The following is a 23,113-nucleotide window of genomic DNA, read 5'->3' on the forward strand; positions in this document are numbered from 1 at the left end:
ATTTATCTAATTCATGCTAGACCAGCCTGCACTTGAGGAGCAGCAAGCAGAGCTTTGCAGGTCACACCGTGCTGTAGCGACTGTCCTTTGGTAACAGCCACAGTTATGGGATAGGAGGACAGTCAAGGGACCTGCTTTGTATTTTCCTGCTAAAGAGCCGCTCCAGCTGCTCTCTGAACAAGGGCTCCTCTCCTCAGCCTTGGCTCCTGTGCCACCACGGCATGAATCCCCTCTCAGTGTGACACCTAAAAAGCCAACTACGTACCAAGGGTGCAGAGCCAGAAAGTGGCTTTGCATGCTCAGCTTCATAAATATAATAATCCAGGGGTAAGAAGAAGTAGCCCGGGGCTGGCTCGTTACACTGGCGGCTCACAATGTTGGGAAGACACTTGCACTGACCGTCCTTCGGTGAGCACCTAGCGTAAGAGTTGGTAAAGGGAGGATGTCAGAGTGCGGCATGGCTGGGTCCTCACAGCACAAGAGCAGCTCAGCTCCACCGTTGTTTCAGCTTCGCTTCGTTTCTTCCACTGTTGGATAGCCTCTCCTATTAAACTTCTTCCTACCACCCACCCCTCTGTTTCTGATGCTGAATTTATTCAGTGCTACTTTTTCATCACTTAGGAGACATGAGATGCTTTGTCTTTGTCCATTCCATACCTGAAGCACAGATCCTTTTGTTTCCTGAGCATCCATTACTATCTATTCCTGCAGCCATTTCTTGTATCTGTTTCTATATCTGTTACTGTATCTATCACTATTCTTAAGCATCTGTCATCTGCAATTTTGGAGGCAGGACATGAGATCAGAAGGACCTTTGATTTGATGTGATATGGTAGTTTTCATATACACTCTTATTTAATACATCAGATGATTACTAGCTTTGATTTACCCGCTTACAAGGAGCTGCTCTACAGCATCAGACGATGTGCTCCTACGTCTGAAGTCTAACAGCAGTAGTGAAGACCCCTGCCCAACAGACTTCTGGAGGAGCCTAATTGAAACCAAGATTGCTTCTAAAATTATAGATTTTGAAGAGGAGCCAGTACATCAGAAAAAATTAAGATATTTCTAGCTTTTAAAGTAGATGTAGGAAGCTAAGTTAAAAATGTCACCTCTAATTTCTATTAATATTAGGGCCTCTGGTTCTCTCAAGCCATGCAGTTTATATTTTATATTAAACAAAACCTGGCTCAAGCTGATTCAAATTTGGCTTCAGAGGAAAAAGGAAAATCCCCTTATCACAAATAAATTTCCAAGATCCCAACCTGACTTTACACTGTTCGTATATGATGAAATTACATCCACAGTCTATTTTCCCGTTTGTACTGAGTCTCTACTAACCTAATCAGAAAATCTAGCCTAAAAGTTTATAAAAATTAAAAACAAGAAAGAACTTGAAGGACATTAACTTACAAGTTATTCTGGGATCCACCAATATCACAGTCACATGGAGAACAGCCATACAAACTGTTACCAAGACCCCAGTATCCTACCTGGGATAAAAAGAAAGTAAAAGATTTTTTTACGGCAAATATTTAAATACGTAAAGCACATCAGAACTTATTCCCCTGGGTGAACGATGCTCTAGAGCACTACTGTCCTGCTGCCTGTGCTTGGCCATGGGAGATTGCTTCTCTTACCAGATTGCATGGGTGATCAGCCACTGCAAGAAAAGCCAGGTATTTACCCACTTGTGCAAGCAAGTTGCTCTGTAAACAGCAAAGATGGCCTGAGAACATGATTTTGCATTTCCTTTCCTTCCTGGAGGTGCTCCTCCTAGTGCAATTTGATTGCACAAATGTTTGCAAGCAGTAAAAAAGATCCAGATGTGTCAATGCAAAATGGGAGCATACACTGTGAAGTAGTTTTGAATTTTGACTAATTGTTTACTTTTCTGGCAATGAAAAGGCGGGAGATGGGAGAGAAGACTTCTAAAACCGCACGCAGAAGTAATAACAAAAACTGAGTACGTACAACACATTTTTCACAGCGTCGCCCCGTGGCGAACCGCTGGCAGAGGCAGTCTCCTGTGGCAGGATCACAGACAGAGAAGGGCAAACTGCCGGAGGGATCACAGTTGCAGGCTGCAGGGAGAGAAACACACAGTTACCTCTGCAGGCCCCAGTAATGGCAGCGGGGCTAACGTTTGCTTTAGATGTGGCATCAGCATGAGAGGCACTCACTCGACTGTAGCTGGAGGTGCCCTGGCACCCTGCAGCGCTCAGGCCGCCCTTGAGGAATGGACCGTTTCCTCGGTGGGTGACCCTCCCCTCCTCTCCGGGGGGAGCAGGGGCACTGGCAGAAGTCTGGTGCAGTGGTTTGCCGTGTGCTGTGCGCTGATCTGCACTGCACAGTCCTTGCACGTTGCTGAGCACCGTGCTGTGGGCATAACGTGCTCACAAACCCACAGTGCACCTGAGTAGGGGCGGAATGTGTTTTTCAGCAAGCCACTCTCAGAGTAACGGCTGGCTGGAAGCTTTTATGGCGAGGCAGCAGCTCCTGCCATCTTGACGCCCCACCGTGCAGTGCAGAGTCCAACTATCCTAGCAGCCTGTCTGTGGCTTTTTGTTCACCCTTATGCTGATTTTGATGCTAAAATACTTTTCATGTCTTTTAATCTCCCTTTTCAATTAAATTGCATATTTAACAATCCTTCTATTAACAACAGACTGATCTATTATAGTATACTATGTATTCTGCAAGTGATTTTGCACCTTTTCAGTTTCAGATGCTGCACTAGGAACATTAAATTACATTGACATTAAATTATAAACTGGGTATTTTGTGAAGCAGGTAGTGCATTAGCATGTGCATCTGTCCATTCAACTACCTCCATCTCTTAAAAATGCTTTGGAAAGAAGAATGAAAGAGGTGGTTTACATACGCCGGCAGCCCAGAGGGTCACTGCTGCTCAGCCCGTAGTAGTTCTCCCTGCACTTGTCACAGCGGACACCCTCGACATTCTCCTTGCAAGGGCACCGGCCTGCGACTGTTCCCAGAGCAGGATCTGTGTGGCTCTCGCACACGCCGTTGTGCAAGGTACCTTCTGGGTCACAGTTGCAGGCTACAGGCATGGTCAAGGAGACACATAAAAAAGCACATTTAGATATAAGCATGAAAACACAATTATAGAGCTGCTGGTAGGCACAAATTCAGGATTCTTGTAAAGATGAGAGACATTTATCTGTGCTTGCTGTGTTGGATGCTTTACAGTTAATGCACAGCCACTGTGAAGAAATATTATGAGAATGTTTCCAAGATGTGCTTTTTCTCTGGAGGAGAGTTACAGTCTTCACTGTGGTAGAAATACACCTTTGCTTTGGGTAGAAACAGGCATCAGTCATCCATTCCCTACCCTCTCCAGAGTACCTGGGGAGGAGTGGGCCCCATGCCTTCATGAAAGCTGTAGGGTTGCAGGGGTACCACACGAGCTGCCTCCTCAGGTCTCATCTGAGTTGGTCATGGCTGAATTATTTACTGGAAGCAATGGATTCAGCATGGGACACTGCCTTCATGATGCATTCTGGTTTTCCCTAAGGCACTACACAATTCTCACAGCAGAGCTGACATCTACCACACCACTCCCCTGGGTAATCACCCCTTGGCTCTTTAAGGACTTTTCATGTCAAACAATTACTACAATTAAATTATACTCAGAGCATTTTTCCCATTCTACGTTAGTACTGAATTTAGCTCATCTTTCAGAAGAAGGGCTTTTATGCCTGAAAGACTATTTTTCTTGCATATGGCAGGTACCTAGCAAAAGTTATTACTTCTGCCTTCATTTCACACCTCTTCTGTAATCCCTGACTATCACAGAAGCAATAGCACTACTGCTATTCATATTTATTGTCCTGGTTTCAGCTGGGATAGAGTTAATTTTCTTCCTAGTAGCTGGTACAGTGCTATATTTTGGGTTCAGTATGAGAAGAATGTTGATAACACACCGATGTTTTCAGCTGTTGCTAAGTAATGTTTAGACTAAGTCAAGGATTTTTCAGCTTCCAATGCCCAGGCAGCAAGAAGGCTGGAGGGGCACAAGAAGTTGGGAGGGGACACAGCCAGGACAGCCGACCCAAACTGGCCAAAGGGGTATTCCATACCATGTGACGTCATGTCCAGTATATAAACTGGGGGCAGTGGGGCTGGGGCACCACCACTTGCGAACTAACTGGGTGTCAGTTGGCGGGTGGTGAGCAATTGCACTGTACATCACTTGTATATTCCAATCCTATTATTATTATTATTATTATTGTTATTAGTTTCTTCCTTTCTGTTCTATTAAACTGTTCTTATCTCAACCCACAAGTTTTAATTTTTTTTTCCCGATTCTCTCCCCCATCCCACTGAATATGGGGGAAGTGAGCGGCTGCGTAGTGCTTGGCTGCTGGCTGGCATTAAACCACATTTATATTGATGTTGTTCAAGAAAGATGATAGCCCTGCTGGATTTCTAAGCTCAGTTTAGCAATCAGTTGGAATATGCAACTCTTTGTACAATGCTGGTTCAAGGATGCTGTCATGCAGCTACTTTATAAGGCAGTTTGGATATTACAGGTTTGGTAACATTTTTACAACTGTATGAATGTTTAAGCATGGGGATGCCATAGGATTCAGAGCAAAGAGAACTACAACCACCCTGTTTTGAGTCATTCTTACAGAAGCTAAAAAAGGGAAGCTTACGGAGGCATGCCTGAGAATCTGAGATGACTTTGAGTGGATCCCGGTAAAAGAAACGTTTGCACTGCTCACAGTGTTGCCCCATGGTGTTGTCCTGACAGTCCTCACAAACACCACCACTGACTCCGCCACTGGCCTGGTACACAGCCATGTCAAAGTGGCATCTGCCAGAGTGGCCGTTGCAGTTACACCCTGAAAACAAAACAAACAGTGGGGTATTTTGCACCACAACTCCTATTATTGTGGTCTTGCCACCATTCCTGCCTACCATTAACACAGGGTTACTTGTTACTTGTATGATTTCAGTGCGCCAGCAAGATTATAGCTTCCCAGGTCTTGTGCTTTACAGCTGGGGGAAACATTGGAGACTTAAGGCAGAACTGGGCCTGACACTTGGAGAAGTGCCCATGCAGATCAGTGTGCCTGATACGCAGTGGGGATCACTGCTCCACTGCAGAAAGATCTAGCTGAATATTTGTTACGGACCCTAATACATTATTCTTGTATATCCTACATTACTCATTATTGTGGAAATAAATAATTTAGCCTTGCAGAAATAATTAATTTAGCCTTGTTGAAATTCTTCTTTCATTCACATGAAAGACCCTATGCAAACCAATGAATGATCTTTTTTGCATTAGTTGCTTTTTCCTCTCTTTATTAATTTTTTCTCTTTATGAAAAATAAGAACATAAAACAGCTCTCCTTCTTGTAGGGCAACACAGCACCGATGGATACCCATCTATTTTTCTAGATGAGGCATGGAAAATCTCCCTCCCAGAAACCCAGCTATCCCATTATGCATTGGGCTGGGGTTGTGCTACACCCACCCCCCAGCTATTAAAAAGGAAAATAATACGTTTGAATTACGTTTGCAAGCATTATCTTGTGTCCCTTCAGCTGGCCTCCAGGGAGCATCATTGTAGAAATCTTTACATCTTTCACAAGACAAACCTTCAGTGTTATGGTGGCAGATACATCTCCCGTGGACCTGCAATGTAGTGAGAACAGAAAGGGGGTAAGGTGACAGAAGAGGAGAGTAGAGGAGATACCTGCTCGAAGTATGCCAGCAAGATCAGGATAATTCAAAGCTCTTTGGCTCCCTCAGCTGACATAATTCTCAGTTATTTGAGTAGAAGGTCTGGAGAATGCCTGCAAACTTTAACTAAATAGTTTTAAAACCACTGAGCAACATTTAGAAAAAAGTACTTCTAGAGATATCAAAGGAGACTTCAACTTTTTAAGCTCTCGCTCTCTCTCCCTACATGTCTCTATACTGAGATACACATTTTCCAGGAGAAAACCCCCTCTTGTTCCCAGAGCGAAAGAATTCGCAGTCATGTTCCTGAATTTTTTAATAATCCGTTTTTCATGGGTTAGCTTTGCATTATCAGCTATTCTTTGTGCCAATGCCTCCTCTCCTGCTGCAGAGCCAGGAGCCCAGCTGGAGTGTGGAATGCACCCAACAAGTGGCCATTCAAGTCTGCACACACCACAGGCTACTTACTGCATTACATTTGCACCATTACAGCTCTGGTATTTTGCTGCTATTATCAACATGTCTTGTCCCAGTTGCTTTTGAAACACCACAGTAGTGCCAACAAAGAGACAGCTTCTGAGAAATCCAGCCCAGGATTTTAAAGGAAGAAGCTGTATTGAAACATTTTACAACTTGGAGTTGCAAATGGTCAATCCAAAGATCATCAGAGATCTTCCTTGCTCTCCCTCCCTCCATCTCTTCCTTTCCCCAAAATACCAGGTAGGGACTGCCTTTGCTGGAGACAGCATGAATGACGCACCATCCCAGACTGATGGAAAACATCTCCCCGCAGATTCTGCAAGGGATCACACTGGCTGGCGTGGCCATTGCAAAAGCAGCTGCCCCGCACAACCATCTCATAGACAGCGTAGTAGTACTTCTCGAGGGGATCACTGTGCCTTCTTCCAAGCAGAGCATCCCCAAGGGTGTGGAGTTTAGTAAAATTGATCCTTAGGTTTGTCAATGTAATGAGCTCTGGAAGGAAAGAAGAGAAATCAAGAGCCCAAGTTCACTCAAAAATGAATAGTATGAAATCTTCAGCTTGGATCAGCCATCCAAGAATTCCCCCATACTGAAGAAATAGTGAAAATTACCTGATATTGGCCGAGACCAGTAACCCATACAGTGCCAGGGCATGACCCCACTCCTGGCACACAGCTGCATAAGCATTAGCACCCTCTTTGGTATGGCTCTGGCTGGGGCCAACCTGTATTTTCCCAGCCATTGCCTTTGTGGGTTCATGTACAATTCTGTGACTGCTCCCAAAAATCAGTGTGGACTGGGCCACCTGATCCCAGAAGAAAAGACAGTTTAGCTGCATGGATGAGCTCTGCAGAGCTGTGCCATTTGCCCTCAGGGCTGGAGAACAAGATTGGCCCATTTTATTTATTAATACAGATATCTCCCTAAGATCTTTAGGTACCTAATTTTCAACATCATTGACTTACACCAGCTGAGCTGTTGACCCTTTCAGTGTACAAAACAAGCAACACCAGCAAGGTATCTCTGGAGAAAACCTGTACTGTCCATACCTTGGATATATGGCACATATGGATTTTCTATTTCAAAGCTGGGATCCAAAGCTTTTAAAACAACCTGCAAAACAAATTAATACAGCTCTCTAGATCACTGAAGCTATTCTTTTTGGATATAAAGACTGTCACCTGAGACCCATTAGTTACTAATGCCACTTTACTGATCCCATAAAAGAAAAGAACATGGCTGTAGCCCTGATTCAGCAAGTGCTCTCACCCTTTCAACCTGGCCTTGGCTGAGCAAGGCAAAAAGACCTTTTGGTGGATTGATGTGTCAGGAGGAAGGAAAATCAGTGCCCTAGAGTGATGTAGAGATGAGATGAGCACCTACCAAAGGGATCAAAGGACAGGCCCCTGCCTTTAGCGGTAGAGGCTGATGGAGAGTCAAGATCTCTTATGAGGGGGACTTCCATGTGACTTTGGAAACCAGGAAAGAGCACTAGAAAGTTTTGTACAAGTTGTTTTATGAATTCATTTGGGTGTGAAACTGAGGGTGAAATACACTGTCTTTCCCTCTTACTTCAGTAAAGTCAATAGCACTTCATGTCTCAGAATCTGTGCAAGTGGATCTGATGGATACAGATGAGAGACCTTCAGCTCCAGAAAAATAACCACATATGATCTGAACTCATATAAACACAAACACTTGGTAATACCTCGCCTTCAGTGGAGGGCTCGATGTCTGAATATCTTGAATCACAAATGATGTCTCCCACACTTTTTGCTGGACCAGAAGAGATGTTGGGAAAAGAAGCTGCACAGTCCTGTGCAAAATACCTAAATGCTTTCCAGGTCTGACCAAAGTCAGTGGAGCGCTCAACCAGCATTGCTGCAGGCCGAAATGTCTGCAAGAAACATTATTTCAAGAATTCCTTAATCAGGCATTGATAAGACATCTCAGGGATTGTTTTATTGACACTCCTGTTTGGGGGATGCCAACAGCTGCCAATTAAAATTCTGTATTTGGGAGCCTGTAGGCTCACTACAGGGCTACTGTGCTGGTTATGTGATTCCCTGAAAAAGCCAGATTCTTCGTTTCAACCCCTCTTTAGCAAAAGGGAAGGGTAACCTTCCATATAGATACAAGATTACTTTCTAAGTAAGGAAGTTTACCATAACAATGTAGGAATTTTGTAGAAAAAAAATTTGTAACTATCTGGATCATAATGGATATCCATGAGAAGGATGAACTAAATTTGAAAGAGCAACTGCAGTTCAGAGATGTCCTAAATTTTTAGGGATTAATTTTGCAATTTAATTTTTTTTCAGCTTTAATTCTCAGATTTATAGAAAATAGGACCAGAAGGCACATGAATAGGAAGCTATTCAGTGTATCCTCCTCCCCTAAGGCAGGATCAACTATAACTTAACCATACTTGACAGGTGTTTATCTAACCTGTTCTTACAAACCTCTAAAGATGGAGCTTTCACTGCCTCTCTAAGCAGATTTATTCCTGTGGTTAAGTAATTAGTGTATAACATTACATAAAAGCTCTGGTAAAAGATGTACCTTAAAAGTCAGGATAAGATGGCTGAACTGGAATAAAGTTTCTAGGTCCAATCTAATGCTGACATGGTCAACGCCTGAAAAGAGAATGAAAATGAAGAGCACAATGCGCACATTGGAGGGGTTGCTGAGACAGCTTTCCCATGGGGAATTTCAAGAAGCTTTTCCAGCACAGCAGCTGTGCTCTTTAGGGCATCCCCTGTGCACAAACTTGGTATGCAGCTGGATCATTCTCTTGGAGGCAATGAGATGCACTGCCTTTCCAGCACTGCCACTGGCAATGTTCCATGTCACTGAGACTGCAGGAGATGGTTAAAGGTCCTGTTCAGATCATTCAGAGTGTAGGTGATGGTGATGGTAAGGTTCTGGATTTATATATTCCTGTATCCAGACAGATTTTTTAAATCCATCCAAATATTTTGGTTATTTCTAGAAAAAGACAAAACTCAATAGAAATATGGGGTTTTCTTCATGCTAAACAGATCTGTTAAACCCTTCTATATTCCCAGACCCGAAATTTGTCATGAGCAGAGCTATTGCAGCAGGCATCTTCCAAAATTGCAACAAGTATGGAAAAAACCCCCACAATTCACACATTCTCTGTAGAGAGTTGCAGGAGCTCAGCTGATATCCCCATTGTTCACATCTGCATGCAGCATCCCAGAGCTCCTGCTGACCAGGCTGTGCATGAGATCTCATCCCAGAAGAAAGATGGGGAGAGCAAGAAAAGATACTCTAACAGCTGGCCCACTCACTGCCTTATTGGCAGTAGCATCCAAAACTGGTGACAGTTACTTGCTAAATTCCATGAGAAAACAAGGCTTATGAATTTTTAGTTGGATACTCAAAATAGGGGTAACATATTATCTTAATTTTTCTATGCCTTAATTTCCAACCAGTCAGATATTTTTTACATATTCACCATATGTCAAATAAGATAGAGTAAATGTTATTCTTCTTAGCATGCCTTCACAGAGAAGCTGTAAGAATAATATCTTCATCAATGACATAGACTGTGGGATGAGTACACCCTCAGCAAATTTGCAGATGACACTAAGCTGAGTGGTGTGGTTGACATGCCTGACGGATGGGATGCCATCCAGAGGGACCTGGACAAGGTCAAGAAGTGGGCCCATGTGAACTTCATGAGGTTCAGCAAGGCCAAGTGCAAGATCCTGCACCTGGGTCGGAGCAACCCCTCGTATCAATACAGGCTGGGGGATGAAGGGATTGAGAGCAGCCCTGCAGAGGAGGACTTGGGGGTACCGGTGGATGAAAAGCTAGACATGAGCTGACAATGTGCGCTCGCAGCCCAGGAAGCCAACTGTATTCTGGGCTGCATCAAAAGAAGTGTGGCCAGCAGGTTGAGGGAGGGGATTCTGCCCCTCTACTCTGCTCTGGTGAGACCCCACCTGGAGTACTGCATCCAGCTTTGGGATCCTCAGCACAGGAAAGACATGGACCTGTTGGAGTGAGTCCAGAGGAGGGCCACAGAAATGATCAGAGGGATGGAACACCTCTCCTATGAATACAAGCTGAAAGAGTTGGGGTTGTTCAGCCTGGAGAAGCAAAGGCTCTGGGGGGACCTTACTGGGCCTTTCAATACTTAGAGGGGGCTTGTAAGAAAGATGGGGACAAAGTTTTAGTAGGGCCTGTAGTGACAGGACAAGGGGTAATGGTTTTAAACTAAAAGAGGCTAGATTCAGACTAGATATAGGGAAGAAATTTTTTATGATGAGGGTGGTGAAACACTGGAACAGGTTGCCCAGAGAGGTGGTAGATGCCCCATGCCTGGAAACATTCAAGGTCAGGCTGGACAGGGCTCTGAGCAACCTGATCTAGTTGAAGTTGTTCCTGCTCAGGCGGGTTGGACTAGATGGCCTTTAAAGGTCCCTTCCAACCCAAACTGTTCTATGATTCTATGACACCAGTGAAGAACGACTACAGAGAAGCTTGTGACAAAATTAACATGTGGCAATAAGGGTACTGATAGCCAGGCTTTATTTAATTATTTCCTAAATTATTAGTGCTTTACATTGCAAGCACTATTTTTTAGAATGGATACTGGTGTTTTACCCACTCTGTCTTTATGCATCTGTAGGCAAATGTATCTTTTGCCACAAATCACATTTCCCTGAAATGCATACACCCTGTGAAAAATACATGGCCACCATGTATAACACAGCACTGCCACAGGTCCGCTGGCTAGCTCTTAGAGATACTGTGCTTAAAATTTGTCTGTAGAAAAATAGAATTTCTGAAGTCCTTATTGCTACACACAAATAGATTTAAATCACTCAGTGTTACTGAATCAATAGATGTGGTTTTGTTTCATCTCTTTATGAAGGCAACATAGTAAATGTCAAATACATAAATAAATCTCACAGTAACATTTTTCAGTAATATTTTCTCAAAGAAACTTACCATTTTCTGACTGCCACCACTTCTTTTTCCTATCGGGCTCAAAAGTTGTGATAACATTTTCAACCATGTGACTGTTGTGCTGTGTGTAGGGATTATATGGGTATCTGGAATCACAGAGAAAGCACTTCTGTTCAGCCTAGAAAACAAAATGAGCAGAATAAAAGATGAATTTGGTCTCTTCTCTAAAGATCCGGTGGATGTACATGTATTTATGCCATTGCAAGACTGGAACCTGTCATGTTCTTTGGGTGCCTGTGCTTGTAATCACCCAGGCTTTCATATATAAGGGACAAGCCGAAGAAAATCATCATATGCACAAAGCATACATATAGTAAATGTTGGCCTTGGTTTGCCCCAGGTACTCCATAAAAAATACACTTTTTCAGTTGTGGAGAAGAGATCTCAGTAAGAGCAAAGAAATATGTTATGGTGTTGATTCTGGGTTTAGCTGCCAGAGGGTTTGTTTTGCAAGAGTTTCTTGGGAGAAATTTATTTTTTAAAAGTTGAGCTTTTATTCATGTCTCAAAGGCTGTAGAAACTTTCAGCAAGAGACAGCAGTGAGGAGGCACTGGGGATACAAGAGAGGACTGGATCTTTGAAGATCTGAAGAAGCCTTGAAGAGGAACACTCACTAAATCATTTATACATCTTTTTCATTTCTCTTTTGCACATTTTCTAGCAGGTTGGAGACCCAGCCAGGAGCAGCAGACAGTTGCTGTTGTACAAATGGAAGGCAAGGCTGGATCCAGGCACAATGTACGTAGGTGGTCTGGGTTGACACCTCCATCCCAACTACTGTCAGTGCCTTTTGTAGGCATAGGGAAACTGGAAAAGTTTAAAAACAATGCAAAGGAGGAAAATCAGGATGTCAATAGGATGAAAGGGTCTTGTTTGAAAATGTGATAAACAGAAGACGAAGGTGGCAATGATTAGCCATATCTCAATGTGGAATGAGAGGCCTTTGTCTGCAAAATGGCTTTGAAAGTGAGGAGGGGGATTGACTGGGAGACATAAGGACAGGTGACAAGGTTAACATGCTGGGCTGGGAGATGACCTGTGCTGAGTCATGCAGACAAGTCCAAGCAACATGCGATCGCAGCCGGCAGGGCCACAAGGAAGCATACAGCAGTGGCTGTGCCAGGGGTTGCCCTGGGTGGGGAGGGGTGGCTGCGCTACGCAGACAGACTCTATGAGACTTGAGCAGAGCCTGAGTGCAAGGACTCAGAGATAAGCCAAAGTGGAAGGTGATGCCCAAGCTGTGTGCCTGGCTGGCAGGAATGCTGGCAGGGAGAAGAGGGTATGCCACAGCACCCAAGAGGGAGCTGAAAGAGGAGGCACATGGCTCCATGGTGCCCATAGCTGGGAGGCTGGCAGGAATGCTGCTGAAAACAAAAAGCGTAAGTCAGTGGCAGGAGCTGGGCTGGAAACGACCCAGAAGGGGATGGGTGGAAAGGCACCCCGCTCAGCACGCTCAGGATCTACAGAGAAGTATTAGGAATGGTTTGCACATCCGTGTATTATGAAATCACCTGGGAATTATTCACATTTAAATACATAAAGAGATACAGATTTACAGGTATGGTACAATTCATGTCTTTTAAATGTTACGATAAATATATATTATTGTCCTGGTTTTGGCTGGGATAGAGTTAATTGTCTTCCTAGTAGCTGGTACAGTGCTATATTTTGGGTTCAGTATGAGAAGAATGTTGATAACACACCGATGTTTTCAGTTGTAGCTAAGTCGTGTTTATACTAAGTCAAGGATTTTTCAGCTTCTTATGCCCAGGCAGCAAGAAGGCTGAAGGGGCACAAGAATTTTGGAGGGGATACAGCCAGGACAGCTGACACAAACTGGCCAAAGGAATATTCCATACCATATGACATCATGCCCAGTATATAAACTGGGGGGAGTTGGCCTGGGGGGATCACTGCTTGGGAACTAACTGGGCATCGGACAGTGAGTGGTGAGCAATTGCATTGTGCATCACTTGTTTTGTATATTCCATTTCTTTTATTATTATTGTTATTTTATTATTGTTATTATTATCAGTATTAGTTTCTTCCTTTCTGTTCTATTAAACTGTTCTTATCTCAACCCATGAGTTTCACTTTTTTTTCCTGATTCTCTCCCCCATCCCACTGGGTGGGGGGGGAGTGAGTGAGCGGCTGCGTGGTGCTTAGTTGCCAGCTGGGGTTAAACCACAACATTTATATTCAGTCATTCTATACCACACTTCGTATACACTTGACAAGTGTACGAAAGTACAATTTAGAAGATGAGACAGAAATACAAAAAATACTCTGTCACCTCATTTCACAAAGCTTTGGTAAGGAGAGCTCAGGTTATCAAAGCATTTGGAAAGACTGCGCACACCCACTCTCTGGTTTATATAGATGCATACAGTATGATACTCAGTCAACTTATGTTTAAGTTTGCTCCATAAAAATCTTTTTGTGCCCCAAAGGACAAGCATGTGCATGTCCACATAAGACAAGTCTGGCAGATCCCATTTGCCTCTGAAGTGTGCAGCTTTACACTCTCCTCAATACTGAGTCCTCTTTCTTTTCCTTTCAAAAAATGTGGAAGTAGTAAATCCAATCACAGGGCTAAAAACCATTTAACGTACATCTAGAAATAATAAGACATATTAAAGACTGAAAATTATTTGCAGTGCTTCTTTTCAAACACAAAGCAGTTGAACTCCAATTTTTTCCCAAACTGAATTTTCTCTAAGACATCCCAGCCGTCTTGGCTCTTGGCAACTTGCTGTCTTGACTAACACACACTTTCACAAGTAAGGTTTGCTCTCTTCATGATGCCTGACACAGGTCATCAGGAGGGGAACTGAGGGAGGAAGAACTTTGCTTTGCAAGATGAAAGATCCAAAGCTTCCTGGCCTGCCTCCAGCAAAGCATTCAAAATGTGCTAGTGAGAAAGAGAACTGAGTTGAGTGGGACTCTGATATACTATAGGTGACGCACATATTTAAGGTGAACTGATAGAGAAGAACACATTGACAGAGCATAAGCCTCTATCTCTTGAGCTCTGCAAAGCAGCAGAATTTGTAGTTCTCACCCTCTTCAGGACACAGTCACCAGGGGTCAGGACAATGTTGAAGCAGCATTAAGTCACAAGGATTATTGCGGAACAGCTGTTCCTTTTCATGAGTCTGTATTTACATAATTGAAAGGGTAAGTACAAGCAAGTGAAAATATTAATTTTTTATTGCTCTTTGACCTCCTCTTAAAAAGCAAAAATAAAAGGCTATCATCTAGCTAAGGGCCAGAAAGATGATGTCTCTGACATGGCTCTTTTGCCCATCTACCAAGCAGTGCCAAGACTCAGACTATTTCAGAAGAGGAAAGAGGTATTTACATCTTGCAGAAAACCGTGGTTGCAATATGTAACTTGGAGAAGTGCTTGGTGCCATCTCAGTATGGCAGAGCTTTACTCTGCAAATGTGTCACGCCATTTTGCCAGAAGGTCATAAACTGTAATTATTTTCAATTGCTTATAAATTATGCTGTATTTTATGAACTTCTGCTTCAGTGTAAGCTGGTATTTAGTGAAAATACTTGTATTTGCGACAATTTATGACCTCAGCAGGGACAAGTCCTCCAGGACATGCAACAGGGAATTCCTGTTTCTGCCTGGTGTGGCTGCCGCATGCTCACTGGTCCCCCATAGCCCCCATCACTGTGGCCAGGGAACGAGAGCGATCCCTCTGATCACCCACGTTTTGGATCCGCCTACCCACCCACATGGCCAAAGACTAGAATACACCATTAATTTTTCTCTCTGCCAGAGATGGCTTTCTGCTTTTGTCAACACTGGTCTTATTTCAGATCAGAAGACATGAGAGGACGCGGTGTGAACCTCTTAACAGGCTGCCTCAGGTCTCAACACTGTATGGAATGTCCTCCAATGAAAGTCCTACAGCCTGCAGGACCGCACTCCTCCTGCACTCACCCACATGCAAACTGTGGTCTTCACCTCTGAGGCATGAGTGGGGAAAGGACTCACAGAGCAAAGCTCCTTCAGAAATCCCTGTGCTTATTTGCATCTCATGGATGTTTCTCCTTCTTGAGAAGCTATGCATCACTGTGGAGGCTGTTTGCTGCCAAACCCTCCATATGTGCTGCAATAAGGCATAGCTTTCCACCAGACTTATGTCACACTGTCTGATGATATTTCAGACAACTCTAATGGAAACTTCCTAGTCTGGGAAAATTCCTTTTACAGATGAGAATATTCTTAGTAAGCAGAATTCAGTTTATTAAAAAAGAAAGTGCAAACCAACCTCTAGGTAGCCTATAATGCAGTACTTCTGAGGGCTGTTCATTCCACATGTTGACGAGGCTGTTAACTGCTTGCTGCGGCCCAGAAGGAGGTCCCCAACGGCCGGGTGGCAGGACCCAGCATTGCAGTCATCCTGTGCATGCCGGAGTCTTATCAGCACTGACCACAAAAGAAGATCAAAGAGAGATGAAATTGTTTAGTATACCCAGCAGTATCCTCCAGAAAAAATCAGTTAAATCCCAACACCAGCAGAAAAGTAAATTATCCTTTGCCTGTACTCCTTTTGTCCTTAATAATATCATTTGGTAGAATCTTGAAGAGCTTTGGTAATGAACACACCTGCTGCAAAATCATTACAAAAAGTATAGCTAGCATATTGCAAATCTATGTTAAAATTTAAATTATCAGCAAATTATTGCCCAGTAAACATGGCAATCCGCTATGAGCAATAATTTATTACACTTCTTATCCTGGCATACCCATAGCCAGCACTCCTGCTGCAAAATCATGGGTATTTCAATTGAGTCTGTGAGCAGAGCAAGATTTGCATTAATTCTGCTGATTGCTGTTGATTTCCAAGTGATAATGGTGGAACTGAGACCAGGATTGACATCAGGGATCCCTCAGATTTTCTGATGTTTTGCAATGAACCCCTTGGTCTGGTCCCAGAACCCTTCATTCAGACCTGATGGAATGGTCATTAATAATTAAACAGAATAATTCTGAATTTGCTAAATAATTGCAGGATCTTTTTGTTTATTTTGCCTGAAACAACTTTAAATATTTTCCCCATTATGTTAAGACTTCCCTTAGAGGGCTTTTCCTTTTAAACAAGTTCTGTCCTGAAACCCTGAACAGGAATGGGTACCTTGGAGGCTTTACCTGTTCAGCTTTACTTGGCTCAACTTGTTATAAAAAGTGCAGTTAAAAAAACCCACAACAATCAATACATGAAGATCCCACAGAACACTAGAAACAGTAATGCAATTACAACAGTAAAAATACAGTATTTTACAGCCAGGTTTCAGTCTATGGCTCAGGCTATATATACTTCAGATTGTGAGCGACGCTTGACTCTTTAGGTATAAAGCAACGCATTAAGTTTGGTTAGCCTGCTCTTCTTTATTTATGCAGATACACACTCATTATTCATTAGCAGATATTGATTGCCCCTTTCAGGACCTGATTCAGACTCAATTACAACATGTATCTTTTCTTTGTACTTAAAGGTTTCGTATCACTCATAACTCCTAGGCAGGAGAGTGGGGAATAAGGACTCACCATCACATGTGTCTTAATAGCATACTTGAATGAAGCACTCTAACAAAATCTTGGAGAAATATGTAAATCACATAATAATATTTCAAAATTGGCCTGAGTAACTCTAACTGTACTTACTGAGGTGTAACAGGATGGCCAGCTCCAGCCTCATGTCTCCCTGTGAAATTCAAACTGGTACCACTACAAGAGAAGAACTGGTGGGTCACTCAGCACTTTTTCTCACCAAAGCACCCCTTGTGTGTAGGCTTGCCCAGAACTAGCCTTTAGTAAAGTGACAGAGTCATAATAAAAATACAAAGATTAAAAGGAAACCCTGGCTTTGATTTTGTTCTAGTGAAAATTTCTCATGAGGGAAATTTTGGCACTGGAACAGGGATGAAAGCAGAGGGACACCTCACAAGGGCTTTTGGAGAAGACTGTGAAAACATATTCACACTTAGTATAAAATAAAACCAGAATGCTATCAGCAAAAATATTGTAGTATTCACAAAAAAGCTATTTAATCCTAACTAGATTCAGCAGGGCTGTTTGCAGAGATCTAACTCGTTCTCTGGAGGTTCTTGTTTTTTTTCATTAACTTAAAACAAAGACTGAGGTCCTAATGAAGATGCCACTGAGAAATGCCTGACAGGTGCTATGAATTTTGGCAGAGACAAGATTATAACCGCATCTTAAAGTGCGGTGAAGAAAAACAGGTAATGTCAGTATCAACGCAAAAGACTCATACAGGGGAATCTGTGTGAACCCAAGGGATGTTCAATGTGGCATTTACTTCACATCCTTCCTCTTCATACTCACCTGGAGGAAACTAAGGCTTGCCAACACAAAACCTCTGTTGGAAAAACAGAAGACAGCCATGGGTATAAAAGAAAACCCATCATCCTGCCACAAAGTAGAGTGCCCAAATCACAGCCTGCCCCCCATCTTTGCACCTTCCACCTCCTTCTCCATCTGCGGGCACCAGCAGGGCCAGCATGCCCTGATGCAGCTCCAGCTGCTGCGGCATCCCTGTGTGAGCAGCCCAAAGTGCCGCTTCCTGGCTCTGTTCTTGTTCCTCACCTTCATACAGCTGTCGCTGTGCTGAATGAGCTAGGTGAAATACCACCCCCCAGAGTAGGCAAAGGCATTCAAAGTGTTTCAGATGTTACAGGCTCCACGTAGGCGTGATTCATGCGGCTCTATACAGCACATGACATAACAGCCATAACCTAGATGGCTATTTTGGCAACCACAGATAGGGAAAGCTATCAAGGGTCACCAGCCTTTCATGCTGCTTCAGCTCCTTTCACCTGCCACGACCGCAGAGAGCCTGGCATGTGACGGGCAGACGACGCCGGCAATCATCCACGCAGCTGCGCCTGGCTCTCTGGCTACACAGCGAGCTGGCAGCAGAGCCCATGTCTGAGGCAAAACTGAGCTAAAAATTTCCTGCTGTGTTGGACTTAAAATTTTATACTCTGTCAGAATAATGGACAGACTCAGAGATGACTTAAGCTGCAACCCCTGCGACAGCACTGTAGTGAAATATAGGTATCTACAGTAAGAATAATCTTGGTAGGTGCACGTCCCAGTCCCTACCCTGTCTAACACTGTGATATCGAATACCAATTATAATCTTTAAACATTACTCCCTTTAACAGAGGAACAAAGACCAGCAAAACCCCAACATCCCGGCTTAGCCGGAAAATTAAATACTGAAGAGGTCTTACCTGGGTTTCAGACAGCCAAGTGTTTCAGCTGGAAATGAACACAACTGACTGAGGGAAGCAAGTAAAGACATACCTGTGTGCTTCAGCTGGAGAAGACAGCATGTCCCCTGAGGCACCGAGGTGTAGGTGTGAATGAGACCCAGCCTGCAACCTGCCAAAGGCTTGATTTATGAACTCTTTCTGCCGGGGCTTCTGGCATTAGCAAATATGCACAGTAAAAGAAAATTGTGACAGGTTAAGTTCATGACAGAAAAAGTTCATGCCACTGAAAAGAGAAGCCTGGGATTCTTAAAGTGCTGGCAAACAACTCTTTACTTGTTATTTGATTAAACAACTGTTCAGTTGGTCTGGTTTGCAACCAAATGTCAAAGTCTTTACAGCTACTTAACGTCAGAAGTCTGGTGGCACTGGTTCATCTGAACATGGGCTAGAAAGGACTCCTCCATACAGTAGGGGTGCAAACGACGTGGAAGGGCTGATTTTGGGGTTTGAGGTCACTGTAAACATGCCTACCTGAAAGCTGTGTCCACCCATGGGGATGTATTGAGGCGGCTTCAAATTAGCTCAAGCTCCGGATCACTGCCATGAGCACTAGTTTTTTTCCAATTTAAAGCTAAAGAAAACATGGCAACTTGAGTCACAGCTTTGCATTTCAGCACAAGCTTTGCCTGTAACTGCCCACAGCAGCAAGCACGGGGCAGGGTGGTGTGTGGGGTACAGCACAGTCGCGGGAAACATGGTGATGGAGCAGCTCCAAAATGGCGCTCACCAGCTCATGCACAGAACTGGCCACTGTTTTTTGGTGTCTTTGTTGAAACCTGTGGCACTTTGATTCCAGTTTTCAGAATGGCAGGTTGTCTTGGATGCACATTTTTAGTTGTGATGTATTTGTTACCAGTTCTCCTCTGACTGCTTGTAAGGCTTGATTCATGATTGTCTGTAAAGCATCATCACATCCTCAAACAGAAGGTTTTCTATATGTGCAAAATATGTTTTATAAACTAATCATCACTTTTCTTTTGGTAGTTCCTATTCTTTCTTTCAAAAAAAAAAAAAGATACATGTTCTTCAATCCTATTGCAATGCTCAGTACCAAGTGTCCTCTGCCATTACTATGATTGTTCACTCTAGCAGAAATAATTCATATACTTACATTTTTTGAAATTATTTTCCTTAAGTGCATGTGGAAATTACTTGTGTGAGACTTTTTTTCAGGCTAATTTAATCTGCATTTGGTTTGTATTCATGCATGTTTAACTATTGTACAGATGGTTTATATTTAGTGGGTTTCAATATTAAGAAATAAAAGACTAAATGTTATATTAAGATATTAATTTTACTTTTTATGTGTAAGCAGTATGTCAAGTGCTCTCTAAAAGAGTGACATATAACTGAAGAAACTATTATTATTATGATGCTACTAAATTATAGAATGGCTGATGTTTTATTAGCATATTTGGTAGGGAATTCAGATTTCGTTACAGAGAAGTTATGTGAGAAGTAAATATCAAGGAAGATTTATTTGCAGAATATAGACAGTCCTGTGTTTTGATTTATGTAGGACCCCAAGCAAGAAGGAGGTTTTAAACCGCTTGAGGCAGGGATTAAGAAACTTCTTTCTTGCTTCTTTAATCTCTCCACTGGTAAAGGATCTGGATTTATAATGCATCACTCGTCCCATGCTGGCTGGAGGGTAGATAGCACTGGTGCGTGCTATTTCAAGTCATCACAGGTCCTGCGGTTGTCATTTCTTAGGCCCAAGGCATATCCGTAATACACACAAAGGACAGGAATTGCTAGCACTTCAGCATATATTCCCTTCACAGACCTCACAGCAGTGAGGGAAGAGGGCAGGAGCAGAGGCACCAGCCACGCTTTAGAGCCTGGCCCCGAGATACTGGCTGACAGGCAGTTGGCACCAGCCCATACAGGTACACCTTTCCCTGTGATGGACATTCGGAATAAAAATGTCTCTTTGGGTGTACGGATTTTTTCCCCTGTAATGGAAATGTGAAAAACATAAGAAAAAAAAAAATTGAAATCCAGTTTTCTTTAAAGTTTCAATAAGAAGTAAAATTATTTATGGCTGGGATTATTCTTGCCATGTGAAAAGTAAATCCTTAATCTAAGCAAATCACCTGGGCTTCCTTTAGAGTCAATGGAGAAAGACAGGGATCCCTACAGGGTCCATCCTACCACCTTCTTTAGATACTTACCTTACTTAAAGGGATAAATCCCCCTTTGGAGGTATCTGCTGCTTTCCTTTGGTTATGGGCGGCCCAGTTCCCTATCTTAGGACAGAAGCCTGTATTTTAAGCAACTAAAGCGTACTGAGATGAATCCCATCTGGCCAAAATCATAAATGAAATCTAATGCTCTGAAAAACAAAACCATCTTATTATGTTTCTCTCTCTCCTCTTTTGTTTCTGCTCTCATTTCTTCAAGCGTGTCTTATGCTTAGTGTAATTTCTCAAAGACAAACATGGTGCATTTTTTGGTTTCCTACGCATTGGGAAAATGTAGCACTGAATAATAAAACCAGAATGAAGTATAAGCTTACAATAAAAAGAAGTATTTTATCTGACATATCTGATCAGGAGAGAGCTAAGGACAGCAGAGGAATATGCTGAGGAGTTCAGGGGCAGGGGGAGAGGGAAGCCACCCCGTCCCCCAGCCTCCTTGCCTCCGCATCCCACTGGCTGGCTGCTCCTCCAGATCTTGCATCCTGGAGCAAACGGCTGCTTTTTAGATGTATTTAATAACTGTTTAAAAGAGCTTTTCCACGTTTCAGAAGGATGTAAAGTCTATTTATAATTTATGAGAAGCTTCTTCATTTTCTAACAGTCACAGCACCCCATGGTGCTCTTCACCTTTTGTGTGCAAGTCAGGTGTTTGAAGTCTTTGGGTTTTCCACCACAAGCAAGAAATGTGGTTTCAGCTTGAACATTCTCTCCCTGGCAGGCACAGAGCTGCTGATAGTAGTAATCAACAGTAAAGACAAAAAAAACCAGAGTGGATTTGTTTTAAAATTTCAGTGTGATTTTCAAAATGCTATTCAAGATAGAATGTTTCATGTTATTTCCTAAGGTCTTGACATTTCCAAGTTGGCAGTACGAATGGTAGGATGAGGAGTCCATCACATACCTTGTTGCAGTCTCGTGTTAGTTTACTCAGAATCAGTGAGTTCATGCAGTACAACTGGACAAGGCTGTTTCTAGGAACCTTCTTACATCAATAAGCAAAAGTGCTTGAAATTTTTCACTTTTCATTGCTTTACTGGCCTATTAATCAGAAATAATTACTCTCCCTAAATTCAAGAGAAAAAAATCATTATTGTGCATGAAAACACAGCAGAGGGGACTAGCAAGTAAAAAAAGAAAAGGAATATGCTCAGGAAGAAACAACTGAAGACACATGAGAGAAAAAGGAAGCAAAAGAGCTTCCAACCTCCACAAGGCATTGCAGCCTGGTCTCCAGGGCTGTGTCTGGCCCCTCTCCCTCTTCTTCACTCCCAGCTAGACCTCCTGGATGAACCCTAAGCCAGCTTCACCCTTTATGGAGCCTGGGGGTACTGACAAACCCCATTACCAGTACCCAGCTGTGGCTGCTGTGTCCAGATGCCATGGGACTGTGCCCTTTGGTGCCATGCTGCATGGGATCAGAGACATAGCAGTATTGATGCCAGGTATGTGGACAAAGGCTGAAGCTAGAGCACCAGCAGTGGAGAACTGTTAGATCAGTACAGCTGTATGGTGAAGCTGAACTCGTAGGTGCTCTGGACGCCCTCCCAAAGGGGTCTGTTCCCTTACCACAGTCCTCATGAATAGTCTTTCCCACCTTGTGTCAGTAACCATGGTTCCTCAGGGCTTGAGATATACACCTCCTTTTTATTTTGTACATTGTCAGGATAGCTATGGTGAGCTTTTAGATATATTTTTCTAGTGGTGATTTATTATACCTGAATAATAAGCGGCAAAAAACCATGGAACTGGCATCCCCCTGATGAAGGTTGCCCTCCAGGTGGGAACACAAAGCAATGACCAGCCTGGGGAGCCACAAATAACTCTCCTCCCTTGACATGCCCTGCTCTTTCCTTGCACATAGCAACATTTCCACAGCTGTTTGGCTCTGCTACAGATTTTGAAACACCAACAAATACCCAGACTGGAGAAGTGCTTCATCCATTTGCTCCTACTGGTTGTTGTCACCCACAGCTGCCCAGGGTGTTCTGCTGTATCCCCACTGACCTTCCACAGAAAAATGAAGGGAAAGTACTCCAAGGAAAGCAGATTTACCCTCCTAAGCACACTCTGGGTTCCTGGCTTTATTTGGCCCCATTAAGTCCACATACAAGAGGTTTGGGTTTGTGTGGTGGGGTTTTGGTAGCAGGGGAGGGGGCTACAGGGCCAGCTCCTGTGAGAAGCTGCTGGAAACTTCCCCGGCTCCAAGTCAGACCCACCTCTGGCCCAGGCTGAGCCCATCAGCGACAGCGGTAACACCTGTGGGAGAACAGAGTTAAGAGGGGAACCTGCAGCCAGGAGGGGATTGGGATGGGAGAGGAACCCCTCTGCGGATACCGAGGGCAGTGAGGAAGGAGGGCAGGAGGGGCTGCCCCTGCAGCCCGTGGGGAGACCAG

At 43.4% G+C, this 23,113-nt stretch overlaps 1 protein-coding gene across 1 annotated transcript in view; it reads right to left on the reverse strand.

Annotated features, from left to right (window-relative positions):
* LAMB4 (laminin subunit beta 4) overlaps positions 1–16,919 on the reverse strand; it is a 43,474-nt gene extending 26,555 nt beyond the window's left edge. The window contains exons 1-13 of the mRNA XM_049813801.1: positions 16,886–16,919; positions 15,489–15,646; positions 11,185–11,320; positions 8,764–8,837; positions 7,910–8,098; positions 7,251–7,314; positions 6,479–6,693; positions 5,550–5,670; positions 4,683–4,871; positions 2,885–3,064; positions 1,975–2,084; positions 1,414–1,493; positions 266–416 (exon numbers count right to left, since the gene is read on the reverse strand). Coding sequence (XP_049669758.1) covers positions 266–416; positions 1,414–1,493; positions 1,975–2,084; positions 2,885–3,064; positions 4,683–4,871; positions 5,550–5,670; positions 6,479–6,693; positions 7,251–7,314; positions 7,910–8,098; positions 8,764–8,837; positions 11,185–11,320; positions 15,489–15,646; positions 16,886–16,919 — 1,701 coding nt within the window. The remainder of the gene's footprint in view (positions 1–265; positions 417–1,413; positions 1,494–1,974; positions 2,085–2,884; positions 3,065–4,682; positions 4,872–5,549; positions 5,671–6,478; positions 6,694–7,250; positions 7,315–7,909; positions 8,099–8,763; positions 8,838–11,184; positions 11,321–15,488; positions 15,647–16,885) is intronic.
* Positions 16,920–23,113: the final 6,194 nt, after the last annotated feature.

Source organism: Accipiter gentilis, chromosome 11 (genome assembly GCF_929443795.1).
Source record: "Accipiter gentilis chromosome 11, bAccGen1.1, whole genome shotgun sequence".
In the NCBI taxonomy this organism is placed as follows: Eukaryota; Metazoa; Chordata; class Aves; order Accipitriformes; family Accipitridae; genus Astur; species Astur gentilis.